General features: G+C 42.2%; 1 protein-coding gene across 5 annotated transcripts in view; it reads left to right on the top strand.

The window, feature by feature from the left end:
• The window catches only part of ARHGAP26 (Rho GTPase activating protein 26), a 424,946-nt gene that overhangs the window by 134,838 nt on the left and 275,125 nt on the right, over nucleotides 1–14,983 (top strand). For all 5 annotated transcript variants that reach the window (XM_070570505.1, XM_070570506.1, XM_070570504.1 and 2 more), the window contains exons 9-10: nucleotides 316–416; nucleotides 5,654–5,748. In XM_070570505.1, coding sequence (XP_070426606.1) covers nucleotides 316–416; nucleotides 5,654–5,748 — 196 coding nt within the window. The remainder of the gene's footprint in view (nucleotides 1–315; nucleotides 417–5,653; nucleotides 5,749–14,983) is intronic.

Genomic DNA, 14,983 nt, shown 5'->3' with positions numbered 1-14,983 from the left:
AAAGAAGACTTCGCGTGGAGAGTGATGATGGGAAAGTGAATTAATTTCCCCAGGGAACCTCTACTTCCCTTATATTTTAAGACCCATTGGATGCAGCATTTAGTGGGAAACAGTCTTCTTTGGTCCCTGGGGAAAGCCCTGGGTTGGTTCCATTTCCAGGCTGTGGGATCAGATTTCTGCCCATTCTAGTCTAGCTGATGTGGAGAATATATTGCCCCAGAAACAGTTGAAGGGAAGGCTGAGTGTTGTGTGTTGTGTGTTTCTCCGGCATGCAGTGGACATGTAGACATGTTTTATGGAAACATTACCTTGCAGGTCACTTTGGAACCTCTTGGGTGAAGCACTACTGTACGTATCAACGAGATTCCAAACAAATCACCATGGTACCATTTGACCAAAAGTCAGGAGGAAAGGGGGTGAGTTCATTTTTTAAATTTCATGCTTGATTTGCTTGGCTAACATATGATGATTATAATGCACGTATAAAGTAACACCTCCAATGTTTCACTGTAATTTTGTTCATTTTCATACAGTAGTTCAGGAGGCACAGTATCCTAAAAAGTAACATAAGGTAATTATTCTTAGCTCTAAGTTATATTAGGAATTGCAATTAAGGATTCTTGTATTTCACATATATACGATATTAAGTGTGTCCAATGTGTTTAGATGCTAGAAATTCTTGGGTGACCTCATCCTGTGAATCTGATTCATGTCACTCTCACTTGATACCTGGAGGGCAGCCAGTTGGCAGTTTAGATGATTCGGTTATCTCTTGCTCTGTCACGGATCACCCCAAAACTTAGCGACTTTTAAAACAAAATCAATCATTTTAGTGTTTCTCACAGTTTCTGTGGGTCAGGAATTCGGCAAGCATTCGGGTGGGTGGTTTGGGCTCGGGGTTTCTCATGCGGCTCCACTCAGATGGTGAGTAGAGCTGGAACAGTGAGGATCTGTAGCAGCAGCTCAGGGCTGCTCAGACATAGCTTTCTTCCTTTCTCCTGCTCTCGTCCTCTCTTCTTCGCTTCCCTCTTGCCCTCTTGCTCTGTACAGTCTCAGGGCCTGTCCATCTGGTCTCTGTGGGCTAGTTTGGGCTTCCTCACAGCACAGTGGCCTCAGGGCAGCTAAAGGTTTCAAGAGCAAGTGTTGCAGCCACGAAAGCAGGACTGGGTTGTCTTTAATGACCTAGCCTTGGAAGTCATTCTGCCTTACTTTTGTCTTCTCTGTTGGTAGAAACAGTCACAAAAGCCCATCCAGTTTCATTGGGAGAGGACGCAGACCCTGCCTCTCCATGGGAGGAGTGTCAAAGTCACATCGTATGAAGAGCATTGGGATGGGAGATATTCTTGTGGCCATCTCTGGAAGGCGTGGCCAGGCTGCCTCAGGCTCCCTGGGTCACTGCTGTTGGGAGCTCCTGGCTGTGCTCCAGCCGTGCTCCTCGCCTCTGGGCATCTCACTGATTGTGAGTGCGTTTTCTTTTCAGGTGGCCTGTCTTTTCTCTCTGGCTGCTCTTAATTGCTTCTCTCCTTTTTTCTTTCATTATTCTACTTTTCATTATGATGGTCCTATGTGTAAAATGTTTTTTCCCCAATCTGTTGTGCTCGGGAATTTTTGGCCTTTCTAGATTTGAAGATTGGTGTCTTTTAGTAACTTTGGAAAATTCTCACCAGTTATATCACTTTGGATTTTGCCCCCGCCCCGTTCTTTCTATTCTCTCCTTCTGGAGATATTTAAGTATTTTTAATAAAGTATTTCTATTTTTCATCTCTTTGAACCTCTGGACTCCAGTCTGGATAATTTCTCTGGTTGTATCTTTAGTTTAAATAATTTTTCAGCTGTGTCTGATCTGTTGATAGGTTAGACCTCTATAAGCATTCTAACCCTGTCCTCTCTGTGGTGCATTTTTGTGCAGCATGTTGGGTCTGCACGTGTGTGGGCATTACAGTATAGAGGCTAAGGACACTGGCTTTGAAATTAGACTGCCTGGGTCAGTGATGTTAGATGCTAGTAACATCATTACTGTTAGCTACTCTGCCATGCTGCCCCCTTTGCTCTCTACCTCTTCCAGGTTTTTTTCCTGGCTTTCTTTTACTTAGGTCACTATACAAGGGTTTATCAGCATCTCTTTTCCTTCCCTGTATCAAAGCAAAAAAAGCCAAAGCCCTTTTAATGTTGCTTGTCTGGGGTGGAATAATCTCCAGAAAACAGACATGTTAAAGTATCAAAACAGAGAAATTACAGAGTTAGAAGGAATATTAAAACTCTGTGTTAATAGGTGTCCCCTAGTATTCATGAAATGGAGATGGAGTGAGGTCTGCCCTCCTTGGATTGAGTCAGTCCTTTCCAACTCTTAGTCCTTGTAGGAACCAGCTTCACTGAATTATTCTCTCACACAATCTTTACTTGGGTGCTTTTTGTCTTGTGCTTTCTTAACCCTGTAATGAAGAACTCTCTTGTATTTTCTCTGCTCCTTTCTTATCACACTTGAAAGTGAAGGGCAAAGGCCAATTATGGTGGATGTTTGGGACTCCTAATACTTTGGTGAGATAATAGTAAGCACCTCACCGAGTTGTTAAGAGCTTTATATGAGTTTGTGTATATAAACTTCTTGGGGCAGAGCCTGGCACGTGATGAGTGCTTTATTAGGAGCTTGATATTATAATAAATAATTTTCCTAATAATTTCTTATCTTTATATTATGTTTTATAGTTTTATAAGTCTTTTTATTGTCCTATATTATCCTGTTTGATCCAGTTTTCCTCCTTTATAAAAGAAGAAATTGAGGTTCAGAGAGAAAAAAATGAATGATTTCTAAGGCCATATAACTAATGAATTATCGAGCTGGTACTCAAACCCTGATTCTGGAGTCTGCGTCTCCTGATTCTGAGGCCTATAATAATAATAATAATAATTTTCTATATATATATATATATATATAAAATAATATAACAGCTTTCCCTGACGTCACTCTGTTTCTTCAGGGTGGTGGAAGTATGCAGACTGGCCCTCTAGAGATGATGTCTTCTCAATTTAATACAGAGACTCATGTGATATCTTTATATATGTGTTTGTACAAAGCTCTCCAGGAGCTGGAAGTAGACGTAACATAGATAATAGGGTGTTTTCTTTTCCTAACATGATTTTTCTCCACCCGTTCTCTCCCTTCACTGTCCCTTTCATTTGGATTATTTTCCTTTAACAGTACTCGCTTTTCTCTTAGCTTTGGTTCAGGAGATGTGAGCAGATTTGCTCCATCCTCTTGGAGACCAGACACCGTGTGTGGTGAAGGAGAATTCCCCGCATCTTACCCTCTGAGATGAGGCAGCTCCCTGCAGGAGCTCGGAGCAGCCCACAGCTGACCCTGTCTCTTCCACTGCCTGAAACCCTTCATTATTTTCCCACTGCTCTCAGGATAAGACCAGACCACAGCCAGCATACTCTGGCCCCTGCCTCCCTCAACCCTTTCTCATTCCACTTTCCCTCTTGCTCTGGGATTCCAGATGCATTGACTTTCCCTTCAGTTTCTCCAGGGTTCTGTGGACCCTGACCACAGGGCCTTTCCACCTGCTGTTCTCCATCTCCTGATTCTGTTCTCTTGGTTTTATCTCCTGTGAATCCTTCAAATCTCAGGCCAAGAAAGCCTTTTCTGACCTTGCTGATAAGGTCAGATCCCCTCAATTTAGTCTTTTGTAGCACAGCCTGCCTCTCTTTTTGCTTGTCACTTGAAGCTTTTCATTTATTTGTTTAAGTGATTGTTATCTATGTCTTCCCCTTTTTTAAACCATCAGTAGTTGAACAGATCATCTTTGTATATTTTTTCTCGTATGGTGTGGTTATCCTTGGAACAGAATATGTCTCTTTTTTCTGCTTGTATTTGACACTTTTATAGATCCGCTGTTCCCTCTCATTTCTCAGGGACACCGCCTCATAAGCTTTGCAAGTGGAAGCTGGCCCATGGCTATTCTGAAATACAGTTAGACATTACCATGGTCAGAATCCCATATGTTTGGGTGTTACACTCGCATGTGTACACACTGAAAGAACAGCTCTCAAGCTGAGAAATTAATCTTAGCTATTCAGTTAAAGACAAGAGTTGTAAGGCTTCTGAATATAAACTGTCTCTTCCTAGGTCTCCTTTTTGTGTGCTATTCTGATATTAGTGGGTAGTTAAATTTTACCATACACAGTCACATTTCCTGTTATTGCAACAAACTGGGCAAGTTTGCTAATTCACCCCTAGTTTAGAAAGAAAGATTGGCAGAGGCGGGAGAAACAGGAAACTTAACAAATTCTTGTGTGACAGAAAGAGAAGAAATCAGGGACAGAAACCTCTATGTTTCTAGGCAATAACTTATCTATGTGATAAAACTGTTATATTCCCTTTGTACAATGGAATACTACTCAGCAATGAAAAGAAATAAACTCTTGATTCACACAACAACATGGATGAATAGCAAAAGAATTATGCTGAGGGGCCTGCCTGGTGGTGTAGTGGTTAAGTTTGTGTGCTCTGTTTTGGTGGCCTGGGGTTCATGGGTTCGGATCCTGGGTGCAGACCTACACACTGCTCATCAAGCCATTCTCTGGTGGCATCCCACATACAAAATAGAGGAAGCTTGGCTCAGATGTTAGTTCAGTGACAATATTCCTCAAGCAAAAAGAGGAAGATTGGCAAGAGATGTTAGCTCAGGGCCAAGCTTCCTCGCCAAAAAAAAAAAAAAAAAAAAGAATTATGCTGAGTGAAAGAAGTCACATATAAAAGGACATTCCATTTATATAAAATTATAGAATATGCAACCTAATCCATAGTGACAGAAAGTAGATTCATTGTTTGCCTGGGAATGGACTGGGTGGAGGGATAGATTACACAGGGACACCAGGAAACTTTTGGAGGTGATGGAAATGTTCATTAACTTGATTGTGGTGATGTTTTCATGAATGTATACAGATGTCAAAACTCATAAATTGTCCACTTTAAACATGTTCAGTCTATTATGCAGTAGTTGTACCTCAGTAAAGCTGTTAAAACATATATGTTGATCACCTACTCTGTTCCAGGGCCTATTTGGGCTCTGAGGACACAGGAGTAAGTAAAAACAGATAGAGTTCCTTCCCTGAGGGAGCTTCGAGTCTAATGAGGAGAGAGACGTTATTTGAACCATTGCTCATATCAACAGAAAGTGTCAGCCATGATCAGTGTTGTGAGGGAAGGAGAGGTGCATGGTGCTATGTGAACACATCTGGGGGTATTGGACCTGGTCCAGGAAGGCTTTCCTGAGAAATGACGCCTGAACCAAGATCAGAGAAGCTCAGTAGGGAGGAGACCTCAAGATCATCTTGTTTCAGCTATTATCAAACCTACAAATTAAAGGAAAACACTATCAACAAGAGTTTAATCTAGCACAGGTTGGTGCTGTACCATCAGGATCTACCAGTACTAGAGACATCTGGCTCTAAAGGGAACGTGGTTTACAGGTAATAGCTGCATCGGGCTCTTGCTTGAGAAGGTTTCTGGTCAACCTTCTACCTCCTGTCATCGTGGGCACTCAGGTTTGAGAAGATGAAATGATCACTCTTGTTCTGTGGCACGCTTGTCTAGGAGAGGAGCAGGGCCCACATTCTGGCCTCATCTTGATAGTCTGTGTGTTCCCAACAGGGAGAAGATGAATCAGTCACCCTGAAATCCTGCACACGGCGGAAAACAGACTCTATTGAGAAGAGGTTTTGCTTTGACGTAGAAGCAGTAGACAGGTGAGTAGCTGTCACACTTGTCTCAAGAGCGGATAGTACTGAATATGGATTTCTTACCTTTTCCATTCAGTCAGAACTCTGCGTTTTTTTTCCCCCACTCTTTCCCTTCTCCATCCCTCTACTGACATTCAGTCTGGAGTAGACCTCAGGCCTGTTGCAGATTCCCAAGGAGCCTCCCCTTCTTTGAGGTCCATCATGGAGCTGCCAATTGGTTGGTTTTATTTTCATGATGGGGCTTCCCTGCTCAGGAGTGTGTGTTATGTCTCAGGAGGTTGAGTAGATGTTTAAACAAAACTGACTCTTTAGCATGACTGTATCAGCTATTTGAGATTTTTTTATTTTAAAAATTATTTTTTTAATTTAATAAAGTGATTCAAAAGGAATTGGGTAAAGGGAAGGGTGGAAGTTCTACTCAATTTAAAAAAAAACAGCTTTTAGTTACAGCATTTCACCTACCACTGTGTGTGCGCACCCAGGAAAGACAGAAAACCACTTGCGAGATGAGTCTCCTCGAGATTTATAGAATCTCATTAAGTTGTACCATTTCATGGTGTTCAGCTAGTCTGACAACATTCCTATTCTTTGAAACACTTTTACTTGGCAACAGGTTAATCCTTTCATTGAAAGCCACGTGTTAAGCTTATTTGAGCTGTGTTCAAGATCAGCAATGCTAGCATGAAGATCCTTAAATCTCAGCATGATTCTCATAAAATGCCATTTAATTTCTCCTGTTTATTTTAAAAAAAAAAGCCACACCGTTTTATCAAGCTGGTACTGCTTCCTTCCCTGCCTTCCCATGGGACATGTACCCGTGGCCACTTTTCCCCGGCTCTAGAGCATGCAGAGAGTGAGTATCGCCTGGAGTGTGCTCCTCCCCGTTGGCAGGTTAGGAATGCCTTCCCATGGTGTGGTGTCTCTGCACCGTGTCTGCTGGAGCCTGCTAGGGTTCCCATGGAAAGAGCAGGCCCTTTTATCCTAAATCAGAAGTTCATGGAAACTAACCACATCACTTTAGCGGTTTAGTCATTATACCTGTGGCTCTCAACTCAGGCCACCTGGGTCTACATTTTGACTTTGCTGCTTAGTAGCCACGTCACTTTGGGCAAGCTACTTAATCTCACAGCGCCCTGATTTCCTTCTCTGGAAAATGAAGATGGTAATAGTCCCTAGTTCTTAGAATTGTAAGTGTTCAAGGAGGTAATGCATATAAAATGCTTGGCAGAGTGGCTCAACAAGTATTAGCTATTATTATTGGCTGTTAATTAGCTTGTCCTGTATGTTCATCAGACTTGATATTTCATGGGGTTACATTCTAAATGTAGAAAAGTCAATATATGTTTTAAAGAAAAGAAAGTACCCCAGTTCTTCACTCTGTTTGGGAATGTGAGAGGGTAAGGTAATAGAGAATGGCTGCATGGGGGGTTAGGTTGAATTGGGGTAGCAAAGGGGAATTGCAAAAAGTCTATCTCAAACTAAAATTGGTTATTCTTGGTTTTAAACAAATCCTAACTCAGGATGCTTTAAGCTCTTCTAGGCTTCTCTCTTCCTAAGCATGGAATTTAAGGGAATCCATGTTGGCATCCATAAGAGGTTCAGAGGATATGTGTGTTTGGAAGCAGAGCCTGTTGTTTGGTGCTGGTCAAAGGTGTAGTTCCTAGAGATGATCATCTGTTTGCAGGGCTGTTTGGAAGAGGGCATGCCTCCCATTGCAGGTCTCTGTTAGATTAAAAACAAGCTCTAAGATGCTTTCTGGAGCTGAATTGTTTTCTCCTTCGGAAGTTTCCCCAGAAGTTGTAGAAAGTTGCTTTTTAGGGAATTAAAACTCACCATGGTGCCTCCATCTCATTTCCATCCTGCAGGCATTTCCTACCACCTTCCCCCTTTATTATGCCCAGAAAAGGTTTGCATGTCCCAATTATAAGCTGACAGCATGTGTCACATTCAACATACTGAGTGGGTTTGGGAAGTCAATTTCTTCTAAGTTGCTGTCTCTGGTTTCCTTGGTAAGACATGGAGGGGTTTCAGTTGTGGTTCAGGATGAGGCTCCTAAATCTCCTCTCAATAAACAGGAGGTGAGTAGATAGTTCTATTGGATTATTTATCATTTTTATTTTCTGTATATTATGATGTTTGACACCTTAAAAACTTTTATGGCTGGGGAGAGACTGCCCCTTTCAGGGCTAGCCAATTCTTAGAGATAGCCAAGGGCGCAGCCTGGAGCATGCCATCAATGTGCAGACGCACCAGTCCAGAGCCCCACCTCCTCCATCTGGCCTGAACACCCCAGGAGGCAATGTTCTTCTGCCTTCGTCATCTAGGGCCAGTTACCAGGCACCTAGGGACCACTCCTATAGCTTAGTGACCCCTGAAATTATTCAGATTAGCCAACCCTAAACTGTTTACTCTGCCCTGCCTTGCCTTTCCCATGGAAACTCTGATGAAGGCCTTGGCCTAGGCTCTCCCCTCCTGCCCCTTCTGCCTCCTGGCTGATGCTGGTTCTTTCCCACATGGCCATGTGTGGTGTTCCATGCATCGTGTTTCTAGCACCTGTGAGTATAAGAAACTTCATTTACCTGAGCCTCTTCTGTGTCTCCTCTTGTGGCTGCACCTTCCTGACTATCACCTAAAAGAACACAGAACATCTATGAAACAACTTCTCTCAGTTTTCTCTATAGGTCATCATCTTTGTTCTCAAAGATTGGGTTACAGTTGAGCAGTGTTTTCCTTATCTTTTTCCTCTTTGACCCCAGTGTCTGCATTTTCCTCACCCATCCAGGGAGGGACTGAGGAGAGAGGGAAAAGAGAAAAGTCCTGTTTTCTGGGAGATTCCTACACTGTGCTTTTTCCCCAGTGCACTTTGCAAGGAGATCCTGCTGCCAGCTGTCCTGTTGTTGCCTTTTCAACTCTGCCTTCTGCAGATTTCTCAGCTCTGCCTGCTGGGCTGGAGAAGCAGAGGGATAACAGGCAAGTTTAGCACCTAGGAAATGTGGAAGTAAAGGAGAGAATGGCTCTGTTAACAGTGTAAGGTCTGAAAATGCCCCTAGAGTATGTTAGCTGTAGAATACAGAAATGTTTCTGTACTGGCTGTTAATGTTTTATTCTATCAAGATATAAATACATGCTAAAGAGTGATTCATTTGACTTAGACTATGCAGGTTGTGGGTTTTTAAGGTTGCATACTTTGATCCTTTGGGCTCAGTCCTGATATTTCATGTTATTTTGTAACAGAAGCTGTAGCCTTCAGGAAGTGATATTCCAGGAGGTCAATATTGTGAGTTGATCACATCAGCATCCCCTCTGTGTGGTGAGAGACACCTGCACTCAGCATCCATTGCAGGTGCTTCTTAGAACTGCAGCTTCTTGCTTCCTGCCCCAGACCTGCAGTCTGACTTTCTGGGGGAGAGATCCTGAAATCCACTTTTTGAACAAGATCTTAAGTTGTCCTTTATTCTCACTCATAATTGGTACATTAAACACCATACCTATCACAGTACAATTTTCTCAGAGTACGTAAAAGTTTTCCGTATGAAAAACATAATAACAAGAAACAACAGTAAAGCAAAACTAGAACAAAAAATCAGTCTCCTTTACCAAGAAGCTTAATTCTTACCCATATGGAGAAGAATATAGCTAGTAGAAAAGGTGATTTCAGTCTCTGATACAGATTACTAGGAAAAAAGCATCAACAACCCCAATAAGACCCACTTTTTTAGTTAAAGATGGAGGAGGGATGGGGCTGGCCCCGTGGCCGAGTGGTTAAGTTCCCGCGCTCCGCTGCAGATGGCCCAGTGTTTCGTTGGTTCGAATCCTGGGCGCGGACATGGCACTGCTCATCAGGCCACGATGAGGCAGCGTCCCACATGCCACAACTAGAAGAACCCACAACGAAGAATACACAACTATGTACCGGGGGGCTTTGGGGAGAAAAAGGAAAAAATAAAATCTTTAAAAAAAAAAAAAAAAGAAGATGGAGGAGGGATGGGCGAGGGAACCAGCGGCAAGAGAGTACTCTCTGGAAGCTGAACGCTGTTCATACATATCTCAAGTAGTCCTCACACAGCCCAGGGAGGTATGGGTCCACTTCTCCCCTGTTAACTGCTGAGGAATCTGCGGTTTAAACGGGTGAGTCTTACCCAAGGCTCAGGTGGGATTTGAACTGAGGTTTGTAGGAGCTCATTCCAGGGCATCTCGGTGCTGCCTCAAAACTCAGGATATTTTAGAAATGTTTTTGAGTGATGAGCCCAATGCTATCGGTACTTGCATTTCAGAGACACCCCTGAATGTTCAGTTCACTGGCTGTCGAATCTGAGAAGTGCTTTCTTACTCTGACCATTTGCTTTGGGCACCTAAACTGATGGTGGGTGAACTAAAGCCACAAACTTGCTTCTGTTTTTATATTTACTCTGTGACCTTCAGAAAGTGCCCACATGACTAACAATTTAAAGAGGCAATGCAGACAGAGCACAGGCCAGGCACATGGCACATAGTAGGTGATCCATGGATGCTAGGTTTTTTTGTATGTGTCTTCTTCTACCTGTTATTTTTAAGATGACACTCGTTTCTCTATCTAGGGAGACTAGCATTGAGTGAGAAATCAAAACAATAGCGCCATTTATCAGTTGATTATTTTCATTGTATCCCAACACATTGCTGTCAGTTTGTTAATCCTCAAATCCTGATGGAAAGGGGTTAGTTCCTGACATTTCCGTCCTATAGGAAGAACTGTTGTGACTTCTTGACCCGTGAATGAGCTGCAAATCAAATTAAGTGTTAATTCAGAGCTTTGGCATTTAGATCTATAGTTTTTGAACTTTGTATGTCAAAGATCCTCTTTAATGCTGAATACATTTCAGAAATCTACTTTTAACTCTTCTAAGTTCTTTTACCTTTGACATCCCAAAACTAGGCTTTTACGAGTACCTCCTCTGTATCCTACACCCTTCCGTATTGACTTCCACATAATTACATTATTCCACATAATTCCTTCTCACCTCTCCCTTTTTCTCTAGTGCCTGCCTTTTTTTCCTCTTTTCAGAACCAGTTTTAAGGGAAGTTCAGACCTGAGAAAGTGCTAGAAGACTCCTGGTCTATTCTGAGCAAATGTTTCACAGGCTGATATTAGCTCTTCATGTCCGTGGCTTTCCTTCAAAAGGATTTTGTTGTTCCCAACTTTGAAAACTTGAAGTTAGTAGAAATTCTTGTGTCTTTCTTCAATTCCAACCTGAAACATTGCTTAGATCAAGGTATCACGTCCAACAAATCACTGTGATGCTTCTTTGAATTTCCCTTCTGGTTTTGTTTTTAAATTCAATTTCAAGACTCCAGCATTAAGAGTATGATATGGGGGCCTGCCTGGTGGCATAGTGGCTAAGTTCGCATGTTCCACTTCGGCGGCCTGGTGTTCACTGGTTCAGATCCTGGGCATAGACCTACACACTGCTCATCAAGCCATGCTGTGGTGGCATCCCACATAGAAGAACTGAGAAGGACTTACAACTAGGATATACAACTATATACTGGGACTTTGGGGAGGAAAAGAAAAATATGATATCACTTTAAATAAATGTGTATGATTTGTAGTAGTTGTGTGGTGTTGTCACAATAAGCTAAAAAGAAAGGAAGATATTTGTTATGGGTTGCTTGTGTACCCCCCAAAGTCATATGTTGAAGTTCTAATCCCCAGTATCTGAAAATGAAAATTATTTGGAGATAGGATCGTTACAGAGGTAATCAAGTTAAAATGAGATCATTAGGGTGGGCCCTAAGCCTATATGACTGGTGTCCTTATAAAAAAAGGTAATTTGGGGGCCGGCCCCGTGGCACAGTGGTTAAGTGCGCACATTCCGCTTCTCGGCGGCCTAGGGTTCGCCGGTTTGGATCCTGGGTGCGGACATGGCACTGCTTGGCAAGCCATGCTGTGGTAGGTGTCCCACACATAAAGTAGAGGAAGATGGGCACGATGTTAGCTCAGGGCCAGGCTTCCTCAGCAAAAAGAGGAGGATTGGCAGTAGTTAGCTCAGGGCTAATCTTCCGCAAAAAAATAAAAAATAAAAAAAGGTAATTTGGACAGAGGGTCAGGCATGTACACAGGGAGAACGCCATGTGAACATGAAGGCAGAGGTCAGAGTCATGTTTCTTCAAGCCAAGGAATGCCATAGATTGCTAGCAAACCCCAGATGCTAGGAGAGAGGCATGGAGGAACTTTTCCTTCACATACTTCAGAAGGCACCCACCCTGCTGGCGCCTTGCTCTGGAACTTCTAGCCTCTAGACCTGTGAGATGATAAATTTCTGCTGTTTATGCCACACCCAGTTTGTGGCACTTTGTTCCAGCAGCCCCAGCAGACAAATACACTCTTGGATAGGGAGGGCCTCTCTCACTGAAGCGGCAGCAAGGCTGGTGGCAGCCTCTTAGATCGATGGCCCAACGCGCACTCCTTGAGCAATCCCATTGACAAGGAACCCCACTTCACAAAGCAGTCCATTGCCATAAATTATTTTCCTGGTTCTGGATACTCTTTACAGTAGCCTAAGCTTTCATTCGTTTTTTAAAAGCTACCCGTTCTTATACCTTAATAAAGAAGCATTCTCTTGTACCTTTGTATTACTTTGCCATAGCACCCAGAATTTGAAGGTTTATATTTTATATTGGTTAATTGAATAAAGATTAGAGTTATCATTTTTTCCCCTTAAATTATATCAGCTCTTTTTGAGGGAGTTTAGTGTAAAATTCCTGAGTTAAAATGGGACCTCATCTAAACGCAGCCGTTACTGGTAATGGCATGCAAATTGCTAACGCTCGCTCGCTCGTATCTGTCTTCAGTCACTTTGAATAAGTAACTCCACCATGCAGCATCTTATGGAAAGTAATGAGCCAATGTAGGGAAAATATTTGTTTAAGCCAAAGAATCCTGGTGGTAGTCATCACCCAGCATCTCTGGATTTGTTTATTTTTAAGAAATTTACCACAGTTGTAAGTGACATATGGACATTTTCTCCCAGATGTTTTCCAGGAGGGGCCGCTAAACCATATGGAAAATAATAGGAACAAAAGGCTTCTTTTTGATGCACTGAATCAATGTAGTCTCTTGAGGGGCCGTGTTTATACTTGGGAAAGGGAAACAATTAGAATGCTTTATTTTTTCCAGGACTAGCTGACTCCAGCAGAAGTCCATACATTTGAAAATGTTATGTGGAGTGTTAAATGCCCCCTTTCCAGCATTGGCGCTCTCCAGAGGTGGACAGCAAAAGGACAACTTATTAGAGATGGCAAGGGTACTTGGTGCTAGGGGTGTAATGGGGGCCAAGACGAGCATAGTCCTTGGCTTCACAGAGCTCACCTCTGGTTGTAGAATGGGTGCACACGTGCACATACATACATGCACACACATTCGTGCAATTAAATGTATAAATACCAGTATGTAGAGTGTTCCAGCAAACTTGGAAGACCAGAATGTTGTGGGGAAAATGTAATAAACAGAGGGACTTACCCCTTGCATTTTTACAGACAATGATGGCGTGACTGGAACACCCTGAGTTCGTTCCCTCTCTCCTTCATTTATTAAGCATAACTACATGCCAGAGACTCTGACAATGGAGATACAAAGTTCAATGAAACACTGTGACTCTATTGGACTTTCCTTCTTAAAAGTCTTCATCTGAGTTTTCTTTCAAACCAAATCTGAAGTCTTCCTTTTGCAGTCGTTCCACGAATAGGTCAAGAGAGACAGCCTTCCTCTGAACCAGTCCCAGCCTGGCATGTCACACACACTGGCAATTCTGTCCCTGTCTTCCCACCATGAACTGTGTATTTGCACAGTATATGAGCTTTTCTTTATACTGGTTGGCTCGTTGTTTAATTTGGCATGTTTTATATACTTCTGTTCAGTTCTAAATATCTGTCTCAGGTAATTTGCATCCAGAGGCAGAATAACATCATTTTATGCAGCTTTTAGTATAGTACTGTGTGCGTGTGGTTGTTCAATTTTGTTTTTTATGGTAATGCAATTTTTGAGTTACATTATTTCGTTCTTTCCCTTGGGACTTTGGTGAACTATTGTGTAAGAGACTATAGGAGCTTAATCATTTTAGCTGCTATTTAAACTAAAACTTCAGTAAGTACTCACATAATCTGCATTTCTGTATAGGTGGGACAGAAAACCCCCAGGAAAATGGAATGTTGGTTAAAGTAAGAATAACGAAGGCTAGAAAGATTTATGGATCTGAAAAATCAACCTTAACCCTCTCATCAGTCATCACCCTCGATTCAAGTATGTTTTTATAGCAGGCTCCGTGATGCTGGTGATAGATCGAAGCCGCCCTAAGTTAGAATTTGGGATCTGCGTCTTCCTAGCTGTGTGAGTCTGGGCGGGTGGTTTAAGCGCATCTGTAAGATGGGCTTATCCTGCCTACCTTGCGGGTTGTTCTGAAGATGGAATGCAATAGTAGTCCCCCCCATGCACTCCTGGGTCGCAAAAGGTTGTGACTTTTCATTTTCTTCTCTACCCTAAAACCTGGGACTTCTTTTTCCTTAGAGTAAACCTTAGTTTTGGTGGGTGTTTCTTTGAGCCTATTTTTTCTGTCTCAGTGGTGTTCCTTTTCCTGTGGTGTCATGACTTTTCAAGTCATCTGTAAGCTGAGAGTGAATACAGGTGCATTAAGTGTATCCGTGCAAAGAGGCTGCTGGGGGAAGACTCCATTTTCAAATTATATATGCAATAACCTATTATTTATATATATTGCTATACAAGATAAAAGGCTTTATGCACCTTCTTCCAATTTATGGTCTCAAAAGGAAACCATGCTAATTTTAAACTAAAATAATACTTATTATTTCTAGTTTGGTATGTGGTATGTGCACATGTCCTTGTTTGAGTGTCCTTGTGAGATTGTCTGAATGTAAGATTGTGTGTTTTTTCCACAAAGGATCAGCTTATGTAACAGACTTTGTTTCAGTGCTCAACCTCTAGATGGCAGTTTTGTATATGTATTAGTCACTATTAGAAGGTCCAGTTGAAAATTAGCTGTCCTTTATATTGACAATTAGGAGTCAGTGGTGTGTATGTGTTTTTTCTGTGGAAGAAATCATCATGGGAATATTGTTCCTTAAAGGAGAGGTATTCTACATGACTCATTCTTTCTCTAGAAATTCCTTCCTCCCACCCTTTTATGATGTTCATTTCACACTCACTTTCCTGCAAAAGCGAGCATGCTCAGTTAATTAGACTCTGTTTAAA

Source organism: Equus przewalskii, chromosome 13 (assembly GCF_037783145.1).
Source record: "Equus przewalskii isolate Varuska chromosome 13, EquPr2, whole genome shotgun sequence".
NCBI classification, from domain to species: Eukaryota; Metazoa; Chordata; class Mammalia; order Perissodactyla; family Equidae; genus Equus; species Equus przewalskii.
The sequence above is the reverse complement of the archived record's forward strand: the minus strand, read 5'-3'. Positions and strand labels throughout refer to the sequence as shown.